A 27,260-nucleotide genomic window follows, 5' to 3' on the forward strand; every position below is an offset into this window, starting at 1 on the left:
CCACACAAACTCCAATATGAGCATCAAATAGTACATGCATACATTTCATGTCTTATAGCACTATGAATTAACATGTAATATCATTTTTGCGGTATTTCAACATATCATAATAGCATTTAACATCATAGACATGATTCAATATCATAACCGCATATAATCATCATACTCAATATAATTCATTCCAAGCATGATATTAAAATCAGATTTTTCAACATACACATGCAATAATAATAATACCTTTACATGTTAATTTCAGTGCATATGAATATGGCACAACATCATTCATCAAATTTGATTTTTAAGTGTTGATACATAGCACAATCACTTACCACAAAATATAGCCTTGAAATAGAATTTGAAAAAATATAGCCTTGAAATAGAATTTTGGAAAAATATAACCTTGAGAATTTTAGAAAAATATAACCTTGCAATGGAATTTTGAAAAAATATAACCTTGAAATAGAATTTTATAAAAAATGTAGCCTTGAAATGGAATTTTGGAAAATTGTAGCTTTGAGATAGAATTTTGGAAAATTAAAGACTCAATATGGAATTTTGAGATGCTCATACACGTAGCACAATCACTTACCACAGATCTGATTTTTAAGTGCTCATACATGTAGCACAATCACTTGCCACAAATCTGATTTTAAGTGCTCATATACATAACACAATCACTTACCACAAATATGATTTTAAGTACTCATACGCATAGCACAATCACTTACCGCAAATTTGAATTTTAGTGTTCAAATACAGCATATATCACTTACCCCAAATATGATTTACTCATACACGTAATTAGATTCATAGACGTAATCAGATTCGTAGACATAATCTGAAAATTGAATTCATAGGAATAGTCAGATTCATATACATAATTTGAGATTCGAATTCATAAGCATAATTAGATTTATAACTAATTTGAAAATCAGATTTACAACTAATTCCAGAAGTTAGATTTATAATCAAAACAGAAAATCAGATTTACAACTAATCTGGAAGTCAAACTTACAACTAATTCCAGAAATGAAATTTGCAACTACTTATAGAAATCAGATCTATAATCCAAATAAAAAATCAAATTTACAACTGATTCCAGATTTCCAACATCAAACATGCATAGTTATACATATCTAGATTTCTAAATTCAACCATGCCTAGATATATGTCTCGATTTCAAAAATCAACATGCATACATATACATAAAATCAACCATACATGCATATACATATCCATATTTCTAAAATTAATCGTGCATGCATATACATATCAAGATTTCTAAAATCAACCATGTCTAGATATACATGTCCAGATTTCAAAAATCAACATGCATACATATATATATCTAGATTTTCTAAAATTAATCATGCATGCAATACATCCATATTTCTAAAATCAATCGTGCATGCATATATCCAAATTTATATAATCAATCATGCATTCATATATATATCCAGATTTTTAAAATCAATAATGCATGCATATATATATATATATATATATCCAGATTTCTAGAATCAATTATGCATCTCCACGCTTTTTAATAGATATCTTACCTACATTAAAAAGGCATACAAAATGTGTTAAAATATATATACGTGCATATATATATTCATATATATATTGTCTAGTTTGCCCAATAGGGGCATTTTTGTCTTTTTACATAGTTGTTTTATGAAAACAACTATTTTTCTAGTTTAGGGTTTTTTATTTATTCAAAATGTAATTTTTTACTTTTTTTATTTTTCCTTTTTTTTATTGCATTGGGCCCTCCATCATGGAGTCTTTGGGGCCCTAATGGTCATAAATATGACCGTTGGGAGCTCTCAACGACTCTACGAGGGAGCTCCCATTGGTCTCTCTCTCTCCTCATTTTGATGGGTATAAATAGGAGATGTTCCCCCTTGTTCTTAAGCTTTTAAAGCTCTCTTTAATAAAGTTTTATATTTTTTACTTATTGGCATTGCCTTTTTAAGGCTTTTTGTATTGTCCCATCGTAGACTTTTTTGCTTGTATGCTCCTTGTGCCTTTGCACTTGTCCATTATTGGACTTACTTGACACTTTTGCATCTTTGGGTTATAATTTTGCATACTTCATTACATGGTATCAGAGCAAGGTTGTGCTCTTGGTCTTGTTAAAGGTGATCATTGAATGATCATGATTCCGAAATCTCTTTCATATTCTTTCCCCTTCTTCTTTCTAAGTCACTATGGAGAAAGAGCATAAGATTGATCTCTCCTTCAAGTTGAATGGTACTAACTATATGATGTGGGCATCCGTCATGGAGAATAACCTCAAAGGCTAAAAGCTTTGGGGATATGTGATGGTGTCTATTCTGAAATCACAATTCAAGCTCACCAAAATGAAAGAGGGCAAGAAAAGGCTCTAGAAGGTAATGCTCGCACCGAAGCTATTGAAGATCACCAATCCAAGATAAAGGATTGGGAAAGTAAATATGCTAAGATCCTTGCATGGTTTATGAACAATGTTGAGCTCAAGATATGTGCCAACATAGCCAAATTTTGCAAGGCAAACAAGACATGTTTTTTTATGAAAGTTATGTATACACAAAAAGATCTTGCAAGACAATTTTTTCTCCAAGAAAAAATACATACTATTAAGCAAGGGGACACGAGTGTCCGTGATTATTTTAGCACTCCTAGTCCTTTATGGGATGAACTATCTCTTCTTGAACCCAAATGGGTTGCGAGTGAAGATGTTGAACTAAGAAAAGAACAAATGAAAAAAAACACTTTTTTCAATTTTTACATGGGCTTAGGCTCGAATATGAACAAGTTAGATCTTCCCTCCTTCATAGATCTAAGCATCTTCCTCTAGATGATGCAGTTGCCAAAACATGCCAAAAGAAAACTCGTCTTCGTATGATAAAAGGAGGAGATGAAGTGTTAGTAGTATCCAAACCCGACAATCACATGAAAACTTACAAGCCTCTGCACTTTGAGAGCTATGTCACATGGGTGCGGGTGTGGGGATGCAGCACTTCCAAAAAACTCGGGTGCGGGGTGCGGCAAAAAAAAAAAATATATATATATATATATATATATATATATATATATATAAAGTCCAAAAGTTGGACATAAATGACCCTGGGTGCAGTCAACGCACCCAGGGTCAGGTTGACCGCATCGGGTGCGACACCTAGTTGGAGAATCCCTATGACATATATCAAAAAAAATTCTTGGCAAAACATTTTTTTTTAAGTCCAAAAAATTGGACCAAAATGACCCTGGGTGCATTGACCACACCTAGGGTCGGGTTGACCGCACCCGGTGCCGCACCCACACCCGCGTCGCGTCGACGCGGGTGCGGCACCCTGCTAGCCGAATCCCTGTGACATAGTTTGAGAGGCAAAATAGCTATAATGGAGGCTATAATAAAGCCATTTGCCATCATTGCCATGAACCAGGTCATCTACGACCTAATTGTCCAAAGTTATATGATAACCCAAAGAACAAAGTTGCTTCCATTGAATAAACTACACCAAGGAAGAAAAAACCAATTAAAGGAAATGATTCTTTTTCCCTTGCTCAATTATCGGAGACACTTGAAATGCTGCTCAAATCTCCATCCACATCGGGTGTCGCAATAGCCTCATCTTCCCTTCTAGGTATGTCTTCTTGGATCTTTGATTCGAGGGCCTCTTCTCATATGACACCTCTTGAGAATGGTTTATCCGACTTATGCACTAATTAAAAAACCTCCTATATTTCAACTGCCGATGGAACATCTTTCCAAATTAAAAGTGTTGGAACTTTAAATTTTTCTAAAAACTTTTTTGTGTCAAAAGTAAGAGTTGTTCCACAACTAAATTTAAATCTTCTTTTCGTTTCATAAATTTCTGATCATAGATGTGAAATCTCCTTCTCATCTAAGGGTTGCTTCGTGCATGATCTCTAGTCCGGAAAGCTGATTGGGCAAGGCCACAGGAAGGGAGATCTCTACTACATGAACTATTTAAATCTTCCCCTCAACTCTATTTTGTAATTATGTCTAAGATAAAAATATTGAAACTTATCCTAAAAGACTTGGCATCCAAGTTTTTCTAAGATGTATCTTCTTCCCTTTGACGAAAAATTTAGTTTGCAAAGATTGTATCTTTGAAAAAATGAAATCAACTCCCTTTCCAAGTAGAACCTTTGTCTCTAAAATGCCTTTTGAATTAGTGCATTTGGATGTTTGAGGACCTTCTCCCGTCATATCGAAAGGAGGATATTCGTATTATGTTACCTTTATTGATGATTTCACTAGGTATGTATGGATATACTTTCTTAATTTCAAATATAATGTCTTATATTTTTAAAAAAAATACCATATGATTGTCAAAAATCAATTTTCAAGCAACATTTCTATTCTTAGATCCGATTCGGGTGATGAATACTTTATTAAATGAGTTTCAAAATTATATAAAATCAAATGAAATTTATCACAAAAAATCATGTCTTACAACTCTCCAACAAAATTGATTAGCTGAAAGAAAACATAAACATATTTTATAAACCACTAGGACACTACTTATTTTTAAAGACATTTCAAAAAGTTTTTGGGCCGAAGCCGTTCTCACATCAACCTATTTGATAAATAAAATGATCTTATCATCATTACAAAACATATCCATTTATGAAAAATTATATGAAAGAACACTGACTTCAATAGGTTGTTGATCTTTGGTTGTAAGTGTTTTGTGCTTTTTTATAAAAGAGATAAATTGTCTCCAAAAGCCATTTAATGTGTATTTATGGGTTATGGAAAAAACCAAAAAGGATATAGATGTTTTAATCTTAAAAATAACAAATTATATGTTTATAAATGTGCAACCTTTTTAGAAAATGAAAATGGTTTTGAAAAGACCAAGGAAAACAATGAAGTTGATTATAGCTTTTTATTTGATCTCTTGCCACAAGAAGAGTTCAATTCTTGTGATGATTCTTTGGATGACAAGGGGATAATCCCCTAAATATCAATGAAATTGGTGATGAAAATGTGGATTAAGACCCACATATAAATAATGATTATAAACCTATGCAAACATATACCAGGCGTGATCAAAGGAATCCTCTAAATGGTTTAGAAAAATATTCTCAAAGTCCAACTTTAGAGGAAACATCTCTTAGGAGATCCAATCGTATATTCAACCCAACAAATAGATTTGTATCCTATGACATATTAACACCAAAATATAGATCATGTCTAATTACATTACATTCCTATCCAGGGTTTTAAAACTCGCCGAGTCAACTCGGTGACTTGGCTCGGCTCGGCCCTCCAACGAGTCAACTCGGCAAGGTAAACTCGTTTTGCGAAAACTCGGCCTTGACTCGGGTGAGTTTTGGGCACTTTTTTCTTTTTTCATTTTTCAAAGGCTATGGGCAATTTTTTCATATGTAAGTGTTCATTTTTCAAAGAACAAATAGCATAATAACAATAGGCTTACCAACTTAATATAAAATCACAAAATTAGTAAAAGTCTATCAAATTGCACATGTCCATCATTCATTCCTTTTGGTAGCTCCAGGTAAGGAATCAAACCCAGTACCCCTCAATGAACATAGAGTGAATCCACTAATCCAGCTAACATAACTGATCCCTCATGCAACCATCTCTGCAACACTGACTTTGTTTGCATATTGATACTGAAAAGAAAACATTATTCACGTACTGATCCAAACCCAATTCAAGTGTATCTAATTTCAGATTTAAGCACATGTTCATTTATTATATTAATGGCATATTGTAAATTACATTGTTGTGTAATGGGTATTCTCGTACCCTAGTGATTGTAACACTATATACTTAATGGAATGTCAATACTGCAGCCTCCAGTGAAGGATTTTGCAGCTCTTACGTAGCCTCTCCTCTTCCTGTGCTTGGTCTTGTGCATGTGCTAAGAACCCACCATTTCTTACATGGTATCAAAGCCATTGATCCTCTCTCCAACGTCTTCATCTAAGGTATTTCTTCTCTTATTATTCTTGAAATCTATTGATTCTCTCCAGTCAACGTATTTCTGAAATCTGCATCCCTATTTCTCTCTCCTTCTCACCTAAAAATCTGCATCCCTATTATTTCTGAAATCTGCATCCCTATTTCTCTCTCCTTCTCATCTAAAAATCTGCATCCCTATTTCTGAAATCTACTGATCTTATTCTAAAAATCTGCATCTCCCAACTATTTGCATCTAATCTTTCTCCTTCTCACACTGTTTCACGTGATTTCATTTGGTCACGCACGTGATTTCTTTTGGTCACGCATGAGCAAACCTTTGTGTGATTTCATTAGTTGTTCCTAATCTGATATTTTATTCAGTTCTGAAGAAAATATCAGATTCTTTTTCTTTACATTTTAGAATAACGTTAACTCCAAAAATCATATTCAGCTCTTTGCTTTTCATTGACTGATCTTTACAGATCAGTTTACTGCATAACTCTGGTTCTGTCTTGGGTCTGCTACCCGTAAAAAAAAAAGGCCGAGTTTCGTGTTCTGATTTTTTTTTGTTCTGACTTCTTTGGTTCTACTCCAGTATTTTTCTGACTTCTTTTATTTCTGAGTCTTGCTCAACCTTCAATCACTTTCTTCTTCTCAATCTGGCCTCTCTTCCAACTTTCTTAGTCAACTTGTATCTGAAAACTAAATAACTCTAATTTTCTCACCTGGAAAAGACAAATCATCCCATTTATAAGAAGTCAGGATCTTTCTGGACATCTAGATGGCTCTGTTTCTGTTCCTCCAGAGTTCATATCACAAGATGGCAAGGCTGGGGAAGGTGACACTTCCATTACTTTTGTCAGAAATCCAGAATATATATCCTGAATGAAGCGAGATCAAGCTTTGGTTGCCTACATCACTTCCACCCTGTCACAGGAGGTGCTTGTGGCAATTCCAGATGACTGTTCTGCAATGCAATTATGGCATCGATTGGTTCAGACATATTCTCAAGTTTCTCAGGCCAGAGTATTGTTTTTGAAGAGTTTCAAATGCTGAGGAAGAACTCCATGACCATCATGGAATACTTGAACAAAATGAAGACCATTACAGTTCAGTTGGCCATCGTGGGATGCGCAGTTAGTGACAGAGATATGGTGCAGCTAACTTTGAGCGGGCTGGGATCAAATTATCATATGATGGTTACTTCTTTATTGTGTTTACCAGATTTACCTACATTTGAAGACCTTCGTGCCAAACTTTTACAATATGAGATGACCTTGAAGGGATTTTCTGAAGATACTCATGCTCAAGCTGGGGCACACGATGTCCTTGCCACAGGAGTTGCCTATGGACGAGGACGTGGTAGGTATGATTTTCGAGAAAGAGGGGAACAAGAAAGAAATGGACAAGGAAGTCGTGGAATATTACCTACACCCAATATTCCTCCTAATGGACAGAGGCAAAGATCTATACCCACCTGTTTTCTATGCAATAAAAGGGGACATATCAAAGCTAATTGCTGGTTTAATCCTCAAAATAGAAGCAAACAACCAGAGACAAGAAAGGGGTCAGATAAATTGAAGAACAATAGTGAAGTCAAGGAGTTGTTACTATCTGCTCTAGCTGAATTGAATTTAAAACAAAATGATCAGGGCACTTGGTATGTTGATTCTGGTGCAACCACTCATGTCACTGGTGATGCTGGTAAGCTCCTAACTCCTGTTCCTTATGCTGGTAGAAATAGTATAGTCACTGGAGATGGGCTTCTTCTCTTGCTCTTTCAAATGTCATTTATGCTCCGAATATCAAGAAAAATATTGTTTCTGTCTCTAAGCTTGTAGATGACATCAATGCTCTAGTTGAGTTTACTCCATTTTCTGTTTGTGTCAAGGACCTTCACACGAGGGAAACGTTCGCTGAAGGAAAACGCTAAAGGAATATGTACGTGTTCCAAGAGAATCCTTCTATCTTGAAGCTCACATCATCATCTTCTTCAGCCCTTCCTAAGAATGTTTTTAGTCTTTCTGAGTGTAATAAGCCGAATCTTTGGCATGGTCGTCTGGGTCATTGTAATAGTCGTTTCATTCAAAGGCTTGTTTCAAGCAATCTTCTTCCCAAGTCAAGTCTAAGTTTAAATGTCAATGATAAAAAATGTTCAAGTTGTCTGCAATGTAAGAGTCATGTTCTTCCATTTCATTTTATTAATAAAAGAGCTTCAGGACCATTTGAAATCATTTGTTCGGATGTTTGGGGTCCGGCTCCAGTTCCCTCTATGTCTGGCGTTAGATATTATCTTATTTTTGTTGATAGCTATTCTCAGTATACATGGATTTTCTTTATGAAATGTAAATCCGAAACATTCAAGTTATTTCAGAACTTTCATTTCTTTGTTCAAAATCAATTTTCTGATAATATTCTTTGTTTCCAATGTGATAGAGGGGGTGAATTCTCCTCAAATGACTTTATTAATTTTTTCCAGACAAATGGAATACGTAGACAGGTGTCTTGCCCTCATACACCTCAACAAAATGGGATTGTTGAACGCACGCATCACCATATTGTCGAGAGTGCAATGAGCATGATGCATGATAGTAACCTTCCAATTACCTTATGGGCAGAGGCTTTTCATTCAGCCGTTCATATCATAAACCGATTGCCCATGAATATCCTGGAAAACAAATCACCCTACTTTTCTCTACATGGTGTTCATCCAAATTATCATGATTTGCGAGCATTCGGGTGTGTATGTTATGTTCATGCTGACAGTTCAATGCGACACAAGTTTCAGGATAAGGCCTTGAAGTGCAGATTTATGGGGTATGCTGATGATTATAAAGGGTACAAATGCTATGATCCCGTGAGCAAACGTATCAAAATATCCAGGAATGTTGTATTTGATGAATTGAATTTTGACTACAATGTTAACACTCTTCCTGAAATTGAAGTTTATCATCCCTGGTTACACTCTGATCTCTTTTCTAGTGTTAATGATGTCTGTCCTTCAGAATGTAATCAAAGAAATGAGGGAAACATGTCTGATGCTCTCCAAAGGACTCAGGAAAGTGTCCTCTTAGATTTATCCTTGCCTCTCGGAAGGTATAAAGGTATTGTTTACTCTCGACGTGAGAAGGGGACCATCTCCAATTCTGATCAGGAGATGAATTCTTCTTCCTCTGTTCCCAGAAGATCCACTCGACCCCGACATCCTATTGACAGATGGGTAAGTTATGAGAACTTCACTATGGATTTCCAACTCTTCTTAACCTCTTTAGGCAAAGAAGATCAACCCACAACATTTTATCAAGCAGCAAATTCTAAGCGATGGATTGAAGCTATGAATGAAGAAATGGAGGCTCTTCATGAATGTGGCACTTGGGAGATTGTTCCCAGACCACATGATCGAAATGTGGTTGGGTCCAAGTGCGTGTATAAAATAAAATATAAGCCGGATGGTACTATTGAACGATATAAGGCTAGACTGGTTGCCAAGGGATTCACGCAGGAGCAAGGACAAGACTATGACGAGACCTTCAGTCCGGTTGTGAAAATGGGCACTATTCGAATTATATTATCATTGGCTATTGAGCACCAGTGGATTATCAATCAGCTGGACGTAAAAAATGCATTCCTACATGGAACTCTGAAGGAGGAAGTGTACATGGAGCAACCCACGGGGTATGCAGAAGGGAACTCCAAAGAATATGTGTGTAGATTAAAGAGAGCTATATATGGTTTAAAGCAAGCCTCCCGATCTTGGTTTGATAGTTTTTCTCTTGAAATAGAGAAATATGGTTTTAGTCGGTCTCTTCTTGATCATTTTTTTTTCATATTCAAATGTAAAGACACAGTTACCTTGTTATTGATATATTTTGATGACATAATCATTACAGATAACTTCAATGAACATATTGAGCAGGTCAAAGAACTCCTGAATCACAGGTTTAAGATGAAGGACCTTGGTCAACTGCGATATTTCCTTGGAGTAGAAGTTGACAGAACTGTTGAAGGCATGACACTTACTCAACATAAGTACACTATTGATGTTCTCAGCAAGGCAGGTATGAAAAATTGCAAGCCTCTAAGCACGCTCAGTGTACTTCATCAGAAACTCAGTTCCCAAGATGGAGATTTGTATGAGAATCCTACAGAATATCGCAGCATAGTAGGGATGCTTCAATATCTCACTTTTACTCGTCCTGATATTGTCTATTCAGTTAATCAGGTATCTCAGTTCATGCATGAACCGCGCATTGGGCATATGGAAGCTGTTAAACGCATTCTTCGATATTTGAAGGGAACTATTGGGGATGGTCTTATGTACAAGAAGAGTATGAAGGAACATCACATGCATGAACTTCTTGTATACACAGATGCAGACTGGGCAGGAGATCCAGGTGAGCGTAGGTCAGTCTCAGGATATTGTGTTTTCGTTGGCTTAAATCTTGTCTCTTGGAGCAGTAAGAAACAAAGGGCTATTGCGAGATTGAGTACCGAAGCAGAATATAGATCAATGGCAGCTGCTACAGCTGAAGTAACATGGATTAGACATCTGTTGACAGAAGTAGGAGAATCAATATCTAAATGCATTCTCTTATGTGACAATCAAAGCGCCATCAACATGTCATTCAATCCTATCTACCACAGTCGTGCCAAGCATATTGAAATTGATCAACATTTTGTAAGACAGAAAGTCGAAGAGAAGGAAATTGAACCAGGATTTGTTCGAACTACTGATCAAGTTGCTGACTTGTTTAGCAAAGGGCTTATCAAGGACAGATTCTGGATGTTGAAAGGCAAGTTGTTCATGGTTCAAAACCATGTACAACTTGAGGGAGGATGAAAAAAAGTCATTATTCACGTACTGGGTTTGGATCAGATCCAAACCCAATTCAAGTGTATCTAATTTCATATTTAAGCACATGTTCATTTATTATATTAATGGCATATTGTAAATTACATTGTTGTGTAATGGGTATTCTCGTACCCTAGTGATTGTAACACTATATACTTAATGGAATGTCAATACTGCAGCCTCCAGTGAAGGATTCTGCAGCTCTTACGTAGCCTCTCCTCTTCCTGTGCTTGGTCTTGTGCATGTGCTAAGGAACCCACCATTTCTTACAGATACTGCATACCAGGTGGTTGAAACTTGAAACACAAGATGAAAGTCATCGTTATTCTTCTATATCCTCCATCAGATCCCACTTGAAGTGGCTCTTGTCAAAACTCCAAATCCTCCTCCTAAAGGGTTTGAGTTTATTTCTTTCATTAAAAGTTCACCACGCCACTACTTACAAAGAACTATATAAGTACATAGGTTAATAGAGCAAATGTCCATAAGGAAACTTTGTTGCTGTGAGACCTACACAATAGTTGGCAGCCTGCCTGTTCAAAACCAACAACATAAAATGCCCACATTTATCATTATAATATATATACATCACAACATTCTCATTATCCAAAGCTTATATGCATTTATGTGCAGATATATAAGGCATGGTCCAATCAACTCTACATTTGACAGACGCTTACAAATATCAAGATAAAGTTCATTCTGAGGCCCTGCAACACAACAACTATGTCCATATATTCAGGATGTAAACCATGATCGAGCATGGCTATTAAAGTTCTTGAAGCTAGTAATTAAGTCATTCTTTATATATTGTCTTGAAACTTGAAAGACTTGTTCCTGCTTGTGTAGTTTCTTTAGTAAATGTGAGATTTGAATTAAGAGCAGTCTTACTTGATGTTATTTTACTTATTAATCAATTAAACTAGTAATTAAGTCATTCTACAAACCTTTATATGTTTAAATGACAATTTATATATTGTCTTTCTTTTAAAATCAAAAGTTAACAAAACCCGGTCCGAGTCACGAGTCAATAAAGAACGAGTCGAGTCCCGAGTCACAGGTTTTAAAACCTTGTTCCTATCATAAACCATCTCATTATATTGAAGCAAAAAATCTTCCACAATGGGTTGAAGCTATGAATTTAGAACTTAGTGCTCTTGAAAAAGCTAAAACATGGGAAATAACCAGAGTTACCAGTCGAGGAAGCGGAAGCAGGAAGCGATACGGGAAGCGAGGCACTTTAAAAAATTTAGGAAGCGTGGAAGCGTGGAAGCGTGGAAGCGTGGGACCACTTAGAAGAAAATTACGAACCGTCTCGGAAGCGACCTAGGAAGCGAACCAGAAGCGACCTAGGAAGCCAATCGGAAGCGAGGGGGAAGCGAAAAAAATGAAAAAAAATGGGAAAGCGTGGGGGGAAGCGCGCTTCCCATAAAAGGGAAGCACACTTCCCAAAAAAGGGGGACGCTTCCCCTCAAGCTGCGGAAGCGCGACATTTCGCGCTTCCCCTTTTACTTAGGCGCTTCCGGTAACTCTGGAAATAACTTCATTAACCATAGGGAAAAAATCTTTAGGATGCTTATGAGTTTTCAAAGTTAAAACCAAGAGTGATGGGTTTTTAGAACGTTACAAAGCTAGGCTAGTGGCCAAAGGATACTCTTAAAAGTATGATATTGACTACGAAAAAATATTTGCCCCGGTAGCTAGGATGACTGGTGTTAGGACCCTCATGGCCGTTGAATCTATTAAACAATGACCCATGTATCAATTAGACGTGAAACATGCTTTTTTGAATGGTGAATTAAATAAAGATGTTTACATGGATCCTCCACCAAGGGTTTACATTAGAAAAGGTAAATTTTGTAAACTTAACAAAGCTTTATATGGTCTAAAACAAGCTCCAAAAGCTTGTCATGATAAATTTAATAATGTGATGACTTATCTGGGTTTTCGTTCATGTTATATTTACACTGCTCTTTTTGTCAAAAATATAGGTTCTATGGTTGTTATTCTTCTACTTTATGTAGATGATATGATTATCATTGAAAGTGACAAACAAGGAATTATTGACATTAAGAATATTTTAAAAGAAAACTTTGACATGTCTGATTTAGGTTTCTTAAGATACTTTTTAGGTATTGAAGTTGCATACTCTCCTAGAGGGTATATCCTTTCTCAAATGGAACTTGCTACTGATATTTGTACTAAGTCTGATATTTCAGATGATAGGAAGATAGAAACCCTAGAAGTAATTAATGCTAAATTAAGGCTGAAAGATGCGACTCTACTCAATGATCCTACTCCTTACTGCCAACTTGTTGGTCTCTCACATATCCATCATTCGGCCAGACATTGCTCATACAGTTCATTCAGTCAGTCAGTTTCAACATGCTCCTACCACTGGGCACATGAGTGTTGTCTTAAGAATTATCAGATACATCACGAATACTATAACCAACGGGTTTTTTTATCCTCATCTTCTTCACTTGATTTATATGCTTATAATGATGGTGATTGAGGTGAAAATCCCATTGATAGAGTCTCAACTATAGGTTTTTGTATGTTTTTAGATGATTATGATTTCATGGAGATGCAAGAAGCAGCATAAAGTATCTCTATCCTCAAATGAAGCTGAATATCTTGCAATGGCCATTACAACCATGGAGCTTGTGTGGCTACGAAGTCTTCTTAGTGATATGGCCATAGCCATCTTCACACATTTGAAGATGTGCTGCGACAATAAGAGTGTAATTTACATCGCAAACAACCACACTTTCCATGAGCGTACTAAGCATATTGAGATGAACTGTCATTATGTACGTGATGAATATCTGAGAGAAACTATTACATTGTTGTATGTCACATTAGAATACCAGTTGGTGGACTTCTTCACAAAAACTCTTTCTGCTACTCGCTTTATTTTTCTCCTTAGCAAACTTTTGGTTATTTCCACGTAAGTTAGAGGGAGGGTGTTAATATATATATATATATATATATATATATATATATATATTGTCTAGTTTACCTTATAGGGGTATTTTTATCTTTTCACATAGTTGTTTCTAGAAATAACTATTTTTCTAGTTTAGGGTTTTTTATTTATTCAAAATGTAATTTTTCTTTTTTCTTTTTTTATTGCATTGGGGCCCCCATCATGGAGTCGTTGGGGCCCCAACTATCATAAATACGACCGTTGGGATCTCCCAACGACTTTATGAGGGAGCTCCCAATGGTGTCTCTCTCCTCATTTTGTTGTGTATAAATAAATAGGGGATGTTTCCCCTTGTTCTTCTTAAGCTTTTAAAGCTCTCTTCAATAAAGTTTTATATTCTTTACTTGGTGGCATTGCCTTTTTAAGGCTTTTTGTATTGTCCCGTCATGGACTTCTTGCTTGTATGCTCCTTGTGCCTTTACACTTGTTCATTATTGAACTTAGTTGACACTTTTGCATCTTTGTGTTATAATTCCACATGCTTCATTACAATATGTAACTCTATAATGTCTCTCTTTGAATATATTGAACGGATTATGATAAAGGCTCCACTGGAAATAGCTAGAACTACAACAAGAATTTGCAACAAACTAAATGGTGTTTTATAGAAACAACACATGAAGAAATGATCAAAGAAAAACCAGATCTGACAAGCATGGAGTGATTACCATGAGTAGATGAGGAAAACATGCATTGTTTAAGACAGACCAAAAGTAATGGTAGGAAAGCTCAAACTTTTGCTTGCAGGAGAAACCATCCATTGAAGCACTCCCAGGGGTAAACAGACATCGAAACCCATCAACCCGTCAGAAAAACAAATCAAGATGAAAAACGTAAAACATTACCGAACACCCTTATGGTCACCAAGTCATGATGACAATAATGCAGTGCGTGCTGATGCGCCTGAAACAATCTCAATCACCAAGAATAGCTAAAATTACAATAAGAGATCTACCAAACATATGCAAATTTCTAAAATCAATTATGCATGCATATACATATCAAATTTGGGAAAATCCCCAATTCTAATACATGTAGAGATTCTAATTTGAATAGAATAATAACTAACATGCATATATAAATCAAATTTGGGCTAATCTTCAATTTCTAATACATGAGATTCCAATTTGAATAAAATAATATCTTACATGCATATATAAATCAAATTTGGGCGTATCCCCAATTTATAATACATGTAAAGATTCCAATTTGAATAGAATAATATCTAATATGCATATATAAATCAAATTTGGGAAAATCCCCAATTTCTAATACGTGTAGAGATTCTAAACAACATCCAACATGGATTAAAATTCAAATCTACCTAATATCATGCTTATTCTAGCCTCTACAACAACATAGGATTATGGTGTCCCCTACCTCAATTGTAGAAATAGAAATCCGATAAGAAATCTCTCCAAGATCGTGTAGGAGTGAGAGCCTTCCTCCACAAATCCAAGCGATAGAGGAAGAACTCCAAATTGTGAGAGCCTCCTCCACCAATTCGAGCAAGAGAGGAAGAGGGCTCCAAAATCGAGAAAGAGAGAGGGGTAGCTCCTTCTTCAAAACCATGCACTTCTTCAAGCTCCCATGTAGTTTCTCTCAAAACTGAGAGAGAGGAGAGATTAGATTAGATGAAGGGCTACAAATAGCCAAGGCTTAGGGTTTCATCTCAACAATTTGGTATGATTGGGGATGTCAACTAGAGTGAAAGAGGTCGGCGGCTTGGAGAGAAGGAGAGGTGTGTAGAAGCTTCTTCACCCTCCTCCAAGGGTTGCCTCAATTGTCCTTCTTTGACTTTTCCAACCACTCCCCCACTAACATGTCTCCCACTAACTCCACTCCTCCTTGATTCCATTTCTAGAACCTTCTAGAGGGTTCTCCCTCAAGGTCGACCCCTACTTGGGTCCCCCATTGGGTCCAAGTCCATATGGATCCAATAGCTCCAAACGGCATTTAAAAACCCAATCCATATTGTAAAATGCTAAATTAATTCCAATTATATTTAAATTGCCAATTTAAATATAATGATCAATTACATGCCAATTAAATATACTGAACAACTAAATGCCAATTAAATAAAATTAATGAATAAATGCCAATTAAGTATAATTGACAATTAATGCCAATTTAAATATAATTGACAAGCAAATGGCACTCTAACAATAATTACCCAATAAATGCCAATTTAACTATAATTGGCAATTAAATGCCTTTCAAATATATTTAGCAAGAAAATGACAATTTTAAATATAATTCACACTTAAATGCCAGTTTAATATAAAATAACAATTTCCACATCATTCATTAAATTCCCTTTTTATTTATTTAAAAAATCCAAAAATTTTGCAAATATTACAAAAAATGAGGCTATGAGTTATAACGTCTTGAATAATGTGTTCTCTTGGACATGATTCTAGGTTATCTGTCTTGATCTTTATTTGTTCTTTAATTTTTAATATATATTATGGTTATTATATATAAAAATATGTTTACTAGTAACAAACATAAAGACTATCAAAAATATAAAATATATTAAAAATGTGTCACATGGTGTGTCCGCATGTTGTGGTGTGTCCCCTAGACGTGAGAATCCAAACAGTGTCTCCGAGTGACAGTCTGGTTTGATCTGAACCTTTTTGTTGAATCCCTTCAGCTTAGGGTCATGTATTGAAGATTGGTGCAGCTTAAGTGCATCAGAACATACTTGTATAAAGAAGAAAGGGTTCCAAGAGAATCATCATTTGTCTGTCTGGTGGTGTTTGGCCTTGTTGATATCTTGCTGGCTTTATTATCCCCTATCCTTTGCTCATTTCGACATTCTTTTCTATTAAGCTTATGTAGGCATTCTTTTTTCATTCATAGAAATTTTACCATCTTATATTTAGCTGCTCATGTTATCTACTAATTCAAAGCCTTAATGAGAGAGTGAAATCTTTAAAAAGGTTGTAACTTAATACAATTGCCTCAAGCAAGGTAAAGGTTATACAGGGATGGCACTGTTGAACTGATCTATGCTTAAATCATTTTCTTCCATGTAAAAAATGTTAATTCTGTTCTGTTTGGTTGGGCCATTAACTTTAGCTTCTGGTTGGCTTTTTAATTTTGGTTGGTAGATGGTAGTACTAATTTATTGTTTGAGTTTAGGGCTTGATGACTGCAAGTGACCGTGACAACATTATTCATGGCCTGGACGAAATAGAAAGGTGCATTCAAGCTGGAGAATTCATTTGGAGAGCAGACAGGGAAGATGTGCACATGAATATTGAAGCAGCACTCACAGATTTGATTGGAGAGCCTGCAAAAAAACTACATACGGCCAGAAGTCGGAATGATCAAGTCGTAACTGATCTCCGACTTTGGTGCCGTGATGCTGTGGATAATATTCTTGAACTCATCCATGGCCTTCAGGTGCTACTGTTTGTCCTAGTAGTTCTCAGTGTCTTAGACTGTAGTGTACTGTTTGCTTACTATGCCACAAGGATAGTTCAATTTTCTCCCATTCCTGATCCTATGTTAACAGGGTACTTTAATGCTGTTCTGAAGTTTACCTTCCAGGCCTTGACTGATCCTACATAGTTAAATTCACAGGTGGCACTAGTCAAATTAGCAATAAAGAATGAAGGATTGATAGTTCCTGGATATACTCACCTACAACGGGCTCAACCTGTCTTGCTTCAGCATCTTTTGTTGGCTTATGTTGAGCAGGTAGGTGACTGGCCCTTGACAAGTTAAATAAATATTTATTAGTTTGTTCTTTTAAGCTTGTTACCATGAATGCTGTGTGTATTTAGCTTAGGAAATGCATGTCAGCAAAAGCAAAAACCACCCTAATCTAATTGTTGGCTGTTGTTGTATTCACAAATAAAGCGATCATAACATAATATTTAATTATTTGCAGTCATTGTATAAACTATATGGTTGCAAAATTATAGTTCTGACTGCTTTGCTAGCTCATGCATACACACAGGAAGAAAAAATTGGTAAACATTTTGCGCTGGAAAAGGAGAAAAATATGGAGTTTAAAGAAATTGAGACAATAGGTTTGGGAAGCTTTTTAATAAATAACAAGAGGTTAAACCTATGAATAAGATATCTTTCCCATTTGATTGCTTTTCAAAAGATTTGCCTTCAGTTTATTAGCTATGATGATGAATTCATGGGTTATAACTGCTTTTATCATAAAACTAACCGTGTTGTGATTTCGAGAGATGTTATTTTTTATGAAAGCAGGGCAAGAAATTGAGCTCACAAAACTGTTTACATTCAGCCCAACATGGTATCTAGTTTTTGGTGGAGTGAACAACATGCCTCTGCGAGGAAACAAGCGGAATACAAAAGAACCACCAAAGGCATACAATGATCAAAAGGGAGTGCACAAGCACAAATACACAAAGGGACAATACACAAGTCAATCAATGGTAAATACATAAAGATCACTAGAGCCACCAATGGACATACATAAAAGAACACAAAAATATAAAAATAATAAACATTTATTGAGTTAGAATGCTTAAGAAAGCATTAAAGAAAATAGGGACAAGAGGTCCCTTTTTATATATATTTCAAAAGGGGCCAAGGGAACCCCATATAGCCGTGTGGATGCTCCCAATGACTATAAGGGCTTTGACTAAAAAACCCTCAATCCTGTTTTAAAAGACAAAAATAGGAATAACTAAAAAAGGCAAATCTGCTCCTAATGAGCAGTACCTATTACATATTTACAAAATTACAAAAATACCTTTAGAGGGTATTACCTATTACAAAGGGGAGAAAAACAAACATATATATATATATATATATATATATATATATATATATATATATATATATATATACAGCATATTTTAACACTACCCAGTAAACTTATGGTGAGTAGCCGGAAGTTTGTAAATACAAGAAAAACAATGGAGAGGATTCAAGTCTTCAAATGTCTTCATTGGTAATCTCCATCTTTATGATGCATCAGAAAAATTTCTTTACGAGCCTTTATCATCTTTAAGAACCTGTGGGGAGAACAAAACAAAGGTTCCAACCAATGGTATATCTCGATACGGGTGTGTATCTTATGATATATCTCTGTATCTTACGATACACTCCGATACAGGGCGTATCTTAAGATATGCTATAAATGTAGTTTAAATGCACCCATTTTAATTTTTTTTTTCAAAAACATAGAAGACCCCTTGGGCCTAGTTCATATTCATCCCTAAAGAGCTTAGGAGTAATTTAGGATGATTTTTTGCAAGAAAAGAGAATGATGATGATGATACTCATGATTGACATTGTCTATTTCATTTTTGTTTAAGTTTTCAATAAATTTGGCTATATAAAATTTAAGTTTGAAAAAAACAATTTATGATTTTTTTTGTTTATGTAAATACATTATTATGAATGTTGACTTATTAGCTTGGATTCATTATTTAATATGCATATTATTTCATAGTTTGCATTTTTCTTGTGAGATATGCATGCCATTTGTAGCATATTATCTTGATTATTGAATCTTTGATGTCTTATGCATGTCATTCATTGCACATAAATGCTTTGATATGTGATATTATAGTTTTATCTCAGGCTATTCATCATTGTTTTTTGTGTTGTGATTTTTTTTAGATTTTTTCTTTTTTTTTGGATTTTTTTAATTTTTATTTAAAACATACGTTTTGTTACGATACATATCTTAGTTTGGGCCTATCTAATATGGGTTACACTACGCTTTTTACAACCTTGGTCTTATGCAACTCATAGAGATATAAATGCTTCATATGTGGTTCTATGGTTGTAATTCATCATTGTTTCATGTGTAATGATTTTTTTAGATTTTTTACTGTTTTTTTCTGATCTTTTTTTATTTTTTTTGGATTTTTTGGATTTTTTATTAAAAATTTACAATTTTTATGATACGTATTTAACTTTGGGCCCAAACGATACGGGTAACGATACACTACTTACAACCTTGGTTCCAATTACACAAAGGAAAATATCCTATCTAAATAGTTTTAAGAGAAAAAAGTTTTAACACAACCAAAGTTAAAGAATAGTTATGTAGTCTCAAAACAAATATATTTTGAACAAGATCAACCCAAATTAAATTTGATAGATAACATATAGCCATTAATATATAAAATAAACTAAGCAATTTTAAAAGTGAGTATCAAGAAAATAACTTTTAATTGTTTTTAGAAAAATTAACAACAATTCAAGCAAGGTACAATATCCATTAAGATAGACACACAATTAATATATTTCAAAAACAATTTTTAAGAAATCTAGTTTAGACAATCATAATCATAAAATCAACATATTTTTCATAAATACCGAACGTAGTAGAATTTTGACCACTAAAGTCCACAAGACAAGCACATATTAGACATAAAATATCAAGAAGATGTAAACAATTACGCATAACTAAAGTCTGAAAGGCTTAGGCAAACATTTCAAATAAAGATACAATTAATTAAATTCATACAAAAATGCAAGATAATTAACATGGGACAAATCTAAATATCTTCAACGTATATATCAAACATGCAATTAAAGCATATTTAATGCACATAATATTGCATGATAACCCTATTATGCAAAAGAGGCAAAAGAGTCACCCACACAACCCAAATTTGGGTTTAAGCACAAAAGCCACTAAGGACCAAGAGGACACACATAAAAATAATAAATTTTTTAAGGAGAGAATGCACACAAAATGCATGAAAATTTTCCAATGGCTAAGCTTTTTCCATACAAAGGCAAACAAGCAGTGAAAAATATCAGAAAATACGTGGAGAGATTTACAACAAGTTATAATACGAGAAGTGATATTTGCAAATATCAACAATAGTTTGCTCACCACAATTAATACCTTTTTGACCTCCAACTCAATATCCTCAAAATTCGAGTGTATTAACATATAAGACAAGAGATCAAAGACAAATGTCAGCAATAACCAAAACAGCGACCATGCACCAGTAATACTAGCTATCTAGACTGACAATAAATACCAACTTCAACTACAAGAGGTGCACACACCTCACCTCATAAATGCTTGTAAAACTATGAACAATACAATTAGCTACGAGTGTACATAACTCACCACAAACATAGTTGTAAAATTGATAAACAAAATCTCTTATCCAAAAAAAAATCACTCAAGCAATGGAGACGAATAGAGAAAACAAGAGGTAAAAATATTGTAATGAAAACAAATTGATGGCAATAAGCAAGAAGATTTGAAAACAATATTCAAATCAAGGTAAAAACAATAATTTTTGCAATATTATGAGACTTAATCCATAAGGACCAATATGGTCACAAGCAAATAACAGTTGAGCCATCACTGATAAAAGATCAATTCGAGCATCCAATAACGAACAAGGGCCATATAAACAACTGAGTAATACAACTCACTCATAAATCAACAATCTAAACTGACAAAAGAAACGAGGTGCACATAACTCATTCCAACAAACATCGCTGGCTCCACAACACTGAGGTGAACACAACTCACCTCAAAAGGCTGAACAAAATAATGGATGCATCTAAAAAAAGATGAACTAAGCCAAAAAAAATAGGAAAACCTTGAAAATCACTATTCGAGGATAAAGGAAATAAGAACCAATTGACAATAAAAGTTTCAAATCAAATCAAATAACAAGAGTTTGAATCCTCAAATAAGTTTAGTAAATCCATGCAATAAATGCAATCATATGACAAGATAAAATGTTCACCAAAGGATCCAAAGTGGACAAGAACAAAGGGTCACTAAGGGCACACATCAAAGAAGACACATAATATAAAGTTAATATTTTATTGACCAACAAAGTATGCAAGAAGCATAATGCTTAAATCCCCATGTGAGGCAACACAATGTAAAACATGTAAGATAATGTTCACTAAAGGGCCATGAGTCTAAGAAATAACACAATCATAAGGTACAAATGCCACTAAGGTCTCCAAAGAAAGACTTCACAAAACCTTTAAAATTTAATGATTACGATACACTAATCATGCAGGGCACAAATCATTCATGTGCGATAAGTGTACTCACAAAACAAATTAGGTCATAAACACCTCTCAAGGGGCAAGAACACAAGCCACAAACGGGTACAATCACAAGGGCCAACAGGAGTGCACAAAATAAATATTTTGATATCTTTAAAAAATCACATTAAAATGCATTCATAAACCTCATAGAAGAGTTCAACATAAAATCTACGAGGATGAGTGCATAATAATTCCCATAAGAAACAAATCATGCATGAAGAAAACATGCTCAGAACCTTATGCACGAATAAACAAACTCATTCATTAATGTGTACGTAAAATATAAGACAATCTCAAGTGCACAAAGATCATATATCAATAGGGAAAAATCATGTATACAAACTCAAATTTATAAAATAACAAGATACTCATGCACTAAGAACCAACCACATGTAATCTTAATATTTTTCAAATACATGAAGTATCTAGGTTTCACATAAGATCATGTCAAAGAAAGTTCAAACACAAGTTAAACAAGATCTCAATAGATCACGTGTCAATAATATTCAAAACCATTTTAAAAAATAAAAATGGACATTTCAAATCATTTGAAGCTATTTAACAAGATTAGAAAACAACACCAATGTGAGTTCAACTATGTCCAAGATAAGGATAAAAACACAATAAATTTTGAAAAAACAAGAAAACATAAAGGCATTCAAAAGAACTCAATCATGTGCTCATGATCAACCACGAAAAAAGAAAATTTCAAAAAGATTTTGAAGGAATAACAATCAAACAATTTTTAATAATTTTCATTTTAAAAAACCACAAGTAAATGCTTCTTCATACAAAATGCACAAGATACGCATAAACAAAGATTTTAAATTACTTACCGGATTAATATTCCCTTATCTCCATGATAGAAAAATCCCAAATCCATCGTTAGAAGCTAGATACCAAGATGGTGATATCTTAGCTCTGATACCATGTAAGGAAACAAACGGAAATATAAAAGAGCCACCAAGGGCATACAATGATCAAAAGAGAGTGCGCAAGCACAAGTACACAAAGGGATAATACACAAGCCAATCAATGACAAATACATAAGATCACAAGAGCCACCAATGGACATACATAAAAGAACACAACAACATAAAAATAATAAACCTTTATTGAGTTAAAATGCTTAGGAAAACATTAAAGACAATATGGACAAGAAGTCCCTTTTTATATACATTTCAAAAGGGGCCAAGGGAGCCCCATATAGCTGTTGGGAGCTCTCAATGACTATAAGGGCTTTTGATTAAAAATCCCTCAATCTTATTTTAAAAGACAAAAATAGGAATAAATAAAAAAGACAAATCTGATCCTAATGGGCAGTACCTATTACATACAGAATTACAAAAATACCCCTAGAGGGTATTACCTATTACAAAGGGGAGAAAAACAAACATATATATATATATGTATGTATGGATATATATATATATATATACATACATACATATATATGTATATGTGTGTGTCCTTGTTGAATATATGCATGTATTGTAAGAAAAGATGAGACACCTTCAAGCATGAACAAAGTGTCCACCAACAAGTCCAAAGTGCACATACACAAATGCCACTAAGGGCACAATCACAAATGCCACCAAAGGGCACACATAAGGAATATAAAAATAATATTTTATTGGAACTCAAAATGCAAGAAACACCCCCTATTTATATACAAATGAGAGAGAGTAAAGGAAGGAGAGGAAAGAGCCTTCTAGACATTGGACTAGAGCCTAACGGCTAGCCCTAGTCAACACTTGAGTTGACTAAACAAATAAATTAATTAAAAAAGAATATATATTATATATATATATATATACACATATGTATACATATAAATATATGTATATACATATATTATAATATATAAATATACATATAAAAAAATTACATATTTTTAACACCCCCCTCAAACTTACGGTAAAATAACCGAAAGTTTGCCTAAAAGGAAGTGAAATCTAGTAGCTTTCGAGGGGTTTGATGAAAAAGTCTGCCAACTGGTACTCTGAGGTAACGTAGGACAAATCAATAATGCCATAGTGCCATGTAAGTACTCATCGTGTAAATAGTGACAATCTATTTTTATATGTTTGGTGTGCTTATGAAATGTATGGTTGCTGATAATGTAGATTGTACTCTTGTTGTCACAATACATTTTTGAAGTTTCTATTACTTAAATTTTCATGTCGGCCATCAGTCTTCGTAGCCAGACCACCTCCATCATCGTAGTAGCCATGGCTCGATATTTAGCTTCAGTAGACAGAAGTGAGACTTTTTGCTGCTTCTTGCACCACCACGATTGTGTCTGTTATTTGAATCACCACCCCAGTCAGCATCAACATAAGCAGTTAAATCTAATTGAGATAAAGCAGACAAAAAAAAAGGCCTCTAGAAATAGCGATTTTAATATATCTAATGATTCGTAAAACAACTCTCATGTGAACAGAGGTAAGAGCATGTTGAAATTAACTAGCTGTGTATACAACATGTAAACTATCTAGCTGAGTGATTGAAAGGCAAGAGAGTGCCCCGATAAGATGTCTATACGGCGTCCGATTTTCAAGTGGTTCTCCATCATCAATTCACATTTTCACATTGACAATCTTAGGAAAATAGACTCTCTTATCATCTTTAAGCCCAGACCAGAAAACAATGTCAAAAGCAAATTTAGACTGAGACAATAAGTATCCTCTATGGGAATAAGCAACTTCAATCCCTAGAAAATATTTTCAAAAACCTAAATCAGTCATTTCAAAATATTTTTTGAGTAATTTTTTAATATCATCAACTCTCTGTTTATCCCTGCCAGTGATGATGATGTCATCTACATACAAATGAAGGATGATGATATCTGCATTAAAATTCTTAACAAATAAAGTGGTGTCAGTTAAACATGATCTAAATCCAATATCAATCATAACTCTACTAAACCTGTCATACCAAACTTTTGAAGTTTGTTTTAAACCATATAAGGCTTTGTTCAAATGAAAAACTTTTCCTTTGGGAATGTTTACTCTAAGATGTGCCTCCATATAAACTTCTTCCACTAAATGTCCATTAAGAAAGACATTCCTGACATCCATTTGATATATAGGCCAATGCTTAATACTGGCAAAAACCGCTAAGGTTCTATCAATAGTCATCCAACAACGGGGTCAAAAGTTTTCTCATAATCAATTCCATATTTTTGGAAATATCCCTTGGCGACTAATCTAGCTTTGTATCATTTTAGGGTCTCATCACTTTTGGTTTTTACCTTATATACCCACCTACAACCTATAGATTTTTTGTTTTGTAGAATACCTTTAATAGTCTAAGTGTTGACCTTTTCTAAGGCTTCTAGTTCTATCCTCATGACATCTACTCATTCAAGATGACCCTTAGCTCAAGCATAGGTAGAAGGCTCTACATAAGAATGAATTAAGGCAATACAAGCCTTGTATTTGAATGAAAAAGACTCAAAGGTCACAACTTTTCAGATGGCTTGGAAGTTCTAGTTGGTTTACGTGATTACCCTTCATTTTGATCAATATATTTCTCAAGTGCACATGAAGGTTTGGAGACACTACGACGAGAGTACTGTAGACAAGGTTTTATCACTAAGAGGTTGTTCTTCACTATGGAATTGTTCTTTTCTAATCATATCATTATTAATATCATTCTCACAATCACAATCATCATCATGCTTTAAAGCAAATCAATTAAAAAAGAATACTCGATTACTTTCTCAGGTTTTTCAAAGTCAAAGAAAGTTTCCTTTTCTAAAAAGGAAACATGCCTTGAAACCTACAACTTTACATTCTTATAGTTAAAACAACTATATCCTTTTTGGTTTTTGGCATAGCCAAAAAAGGCACAAGGAATGAAACGGTGTGAGAGTTTGGCATTTTTGTTGATAAAAACAAAACATTTGCATAAAAAAACTCTTAACCTAGAATAATCAGTTACAAGTTTGAAAAGTTTTTCAACAGGAGATATGTTTTGTAAAGATGATGATGACATTCTATTTATGAGATGCATATCGATTAAAGCAACTTCGTCCCAAAAAACTTTAGGAATATGACTTGAAATAAGTAAAGTCCTAAAGGTTTATATGATATGCCTATGTTTTCTTTCTACAAAACAATTTTGTTGTGGTGTGTGTGGTCAAGATCTTTGATGTGTAATGCCTTGTAACTTAAGATATTCTTTGAATTCTTTTGATAAAAATTCTCCCTCTGAATCAGTACAAAAGATAGAAATATTTTCATTAAATCTGTTTTTGACTAACTTATGAAATTGTTGAAAATATAAGACGCCTTTGGATTTATTTTTGAGGAAGTATATCCAAGTATATCTAGAAAAATCATCCACCAAAATCACATAATATGCATATCTACCTTTATATAAAATTGGTGCTGGACCCAAACATCTGAATGAACCAACTCAAGTGGCCCGGAAGAGACAAAAGTTCTTAAAAAAGGTAATTTCTTCATTTTCCCAAGTATACAATCATTAGAACTAAATTCATCAATATTACAAAATCTTTCCAAATTTGGAAAATATGAAATTTTAGATACATTGTGATGTCCTAATCTTTTGTGCTACAAATTTAAACCCAAATTTTGAACATTACAACAAAAATAATTTTTGAGTATCTCCAAAAAATCCATGTAATAAAGACCTCCTTCTCTATGACGTTCCTCAATCAACTTTCCTGGCTGACAATCCTGCACTCAACAACCATTAGATGAGAATGAAATATTACATTCATGGTCTAAAATTTGAGGAATTGATAACAGATTTAGATTGAGTTTGAGAATGTATCTAATTTTTGGATTCAAGATTTTTTTTGAGTTTTTAAGAGATTTTTCCAAATTTCCTATTCCTTTAATTTCAAGGGATGTCCCATCCGCAGTAAAAACATTTGGCACACTTGAGTTGTTTTGACATTTAGATAGTATATCAATTTTGGGAGTCATTTGAAATGATACACTAGAGTTTAGAAACCAAGGAGTTTTACCAGGAGTGGAGTGAGATGAAACTGCAGCTTCAGTTGAAGGAGATGGTCCTCTAAGAAGTGGTTGAAGTGCTTCTACCAATTGAGATAAAAGACAATTCTTATGGATGAATCTTGTAAGTTGCTCACGTCCTCGTCTTCTTTAGGCAATCCAACCGAAGCCACTCTTTTGTTCTCCCTTCTTAATTTGAGACATTGAGGCTTATTGTGTCCCAGCTCATGACAAAAGTGACAAATGACTTTTCTTTTGTCATATTCATTGTTATATCTCCCTCCCAAAATGAGGTGGTTTGTACGTACGAATGTAGATTCCCAACCTAGATACGACCAATATGGCATCATCATCATTTTTTTGAAAATGTTTTTTCAACCTATTCTCCTCAATACTTAGCTCTTCTAAAGTGTTCACAATAGAGAAAACTTTTTCTCTATTTAA

The 27,260-nt window shown here is 34.3% G+C and overlaps 1 protein-coding gene across 1 annotated transcript in view; it reads left to right on the forward strand.

The window, feature by feature from the left end:
- Positions 1–27,260, forward strand: part of LOC149839020 (argininosuccinate lyase, chloroplastic-like) — a 47,815-nt gene that overhangs the window by 12,420 nt on the left and 8,135 nt on the right. Inside the window, exons 2-3 of the mRNA XM_090002231.1 lie at positions 16,936–17,199; positions 17,380–17,496. Coding sequence (XP_089858357.1) covers positions 16,936–17,199; positions 17,380–17,496 — 381 coding nt within the window. The remainder of the gene's footprint in view (positions 1–16,935; positions 17,200–17,379; positions 17,497–27,260) is intronic.

This window comes from Nuphar pumila, chromosome 4 (genome assembly GCF_984573655.1).
Source record: "Nuphar pumila chromosome 4, dmNupPumi1.hap1.1, whole genome shotgun sequence".
Taxonomy (NCBI): domain Eukaryota; kingdom Viridiplantae; phylum Streptophyta; class Magnoliopsida; order Nymphaeales; family Nymphaeaceae; genus Nuphar; species Nuphar pumila.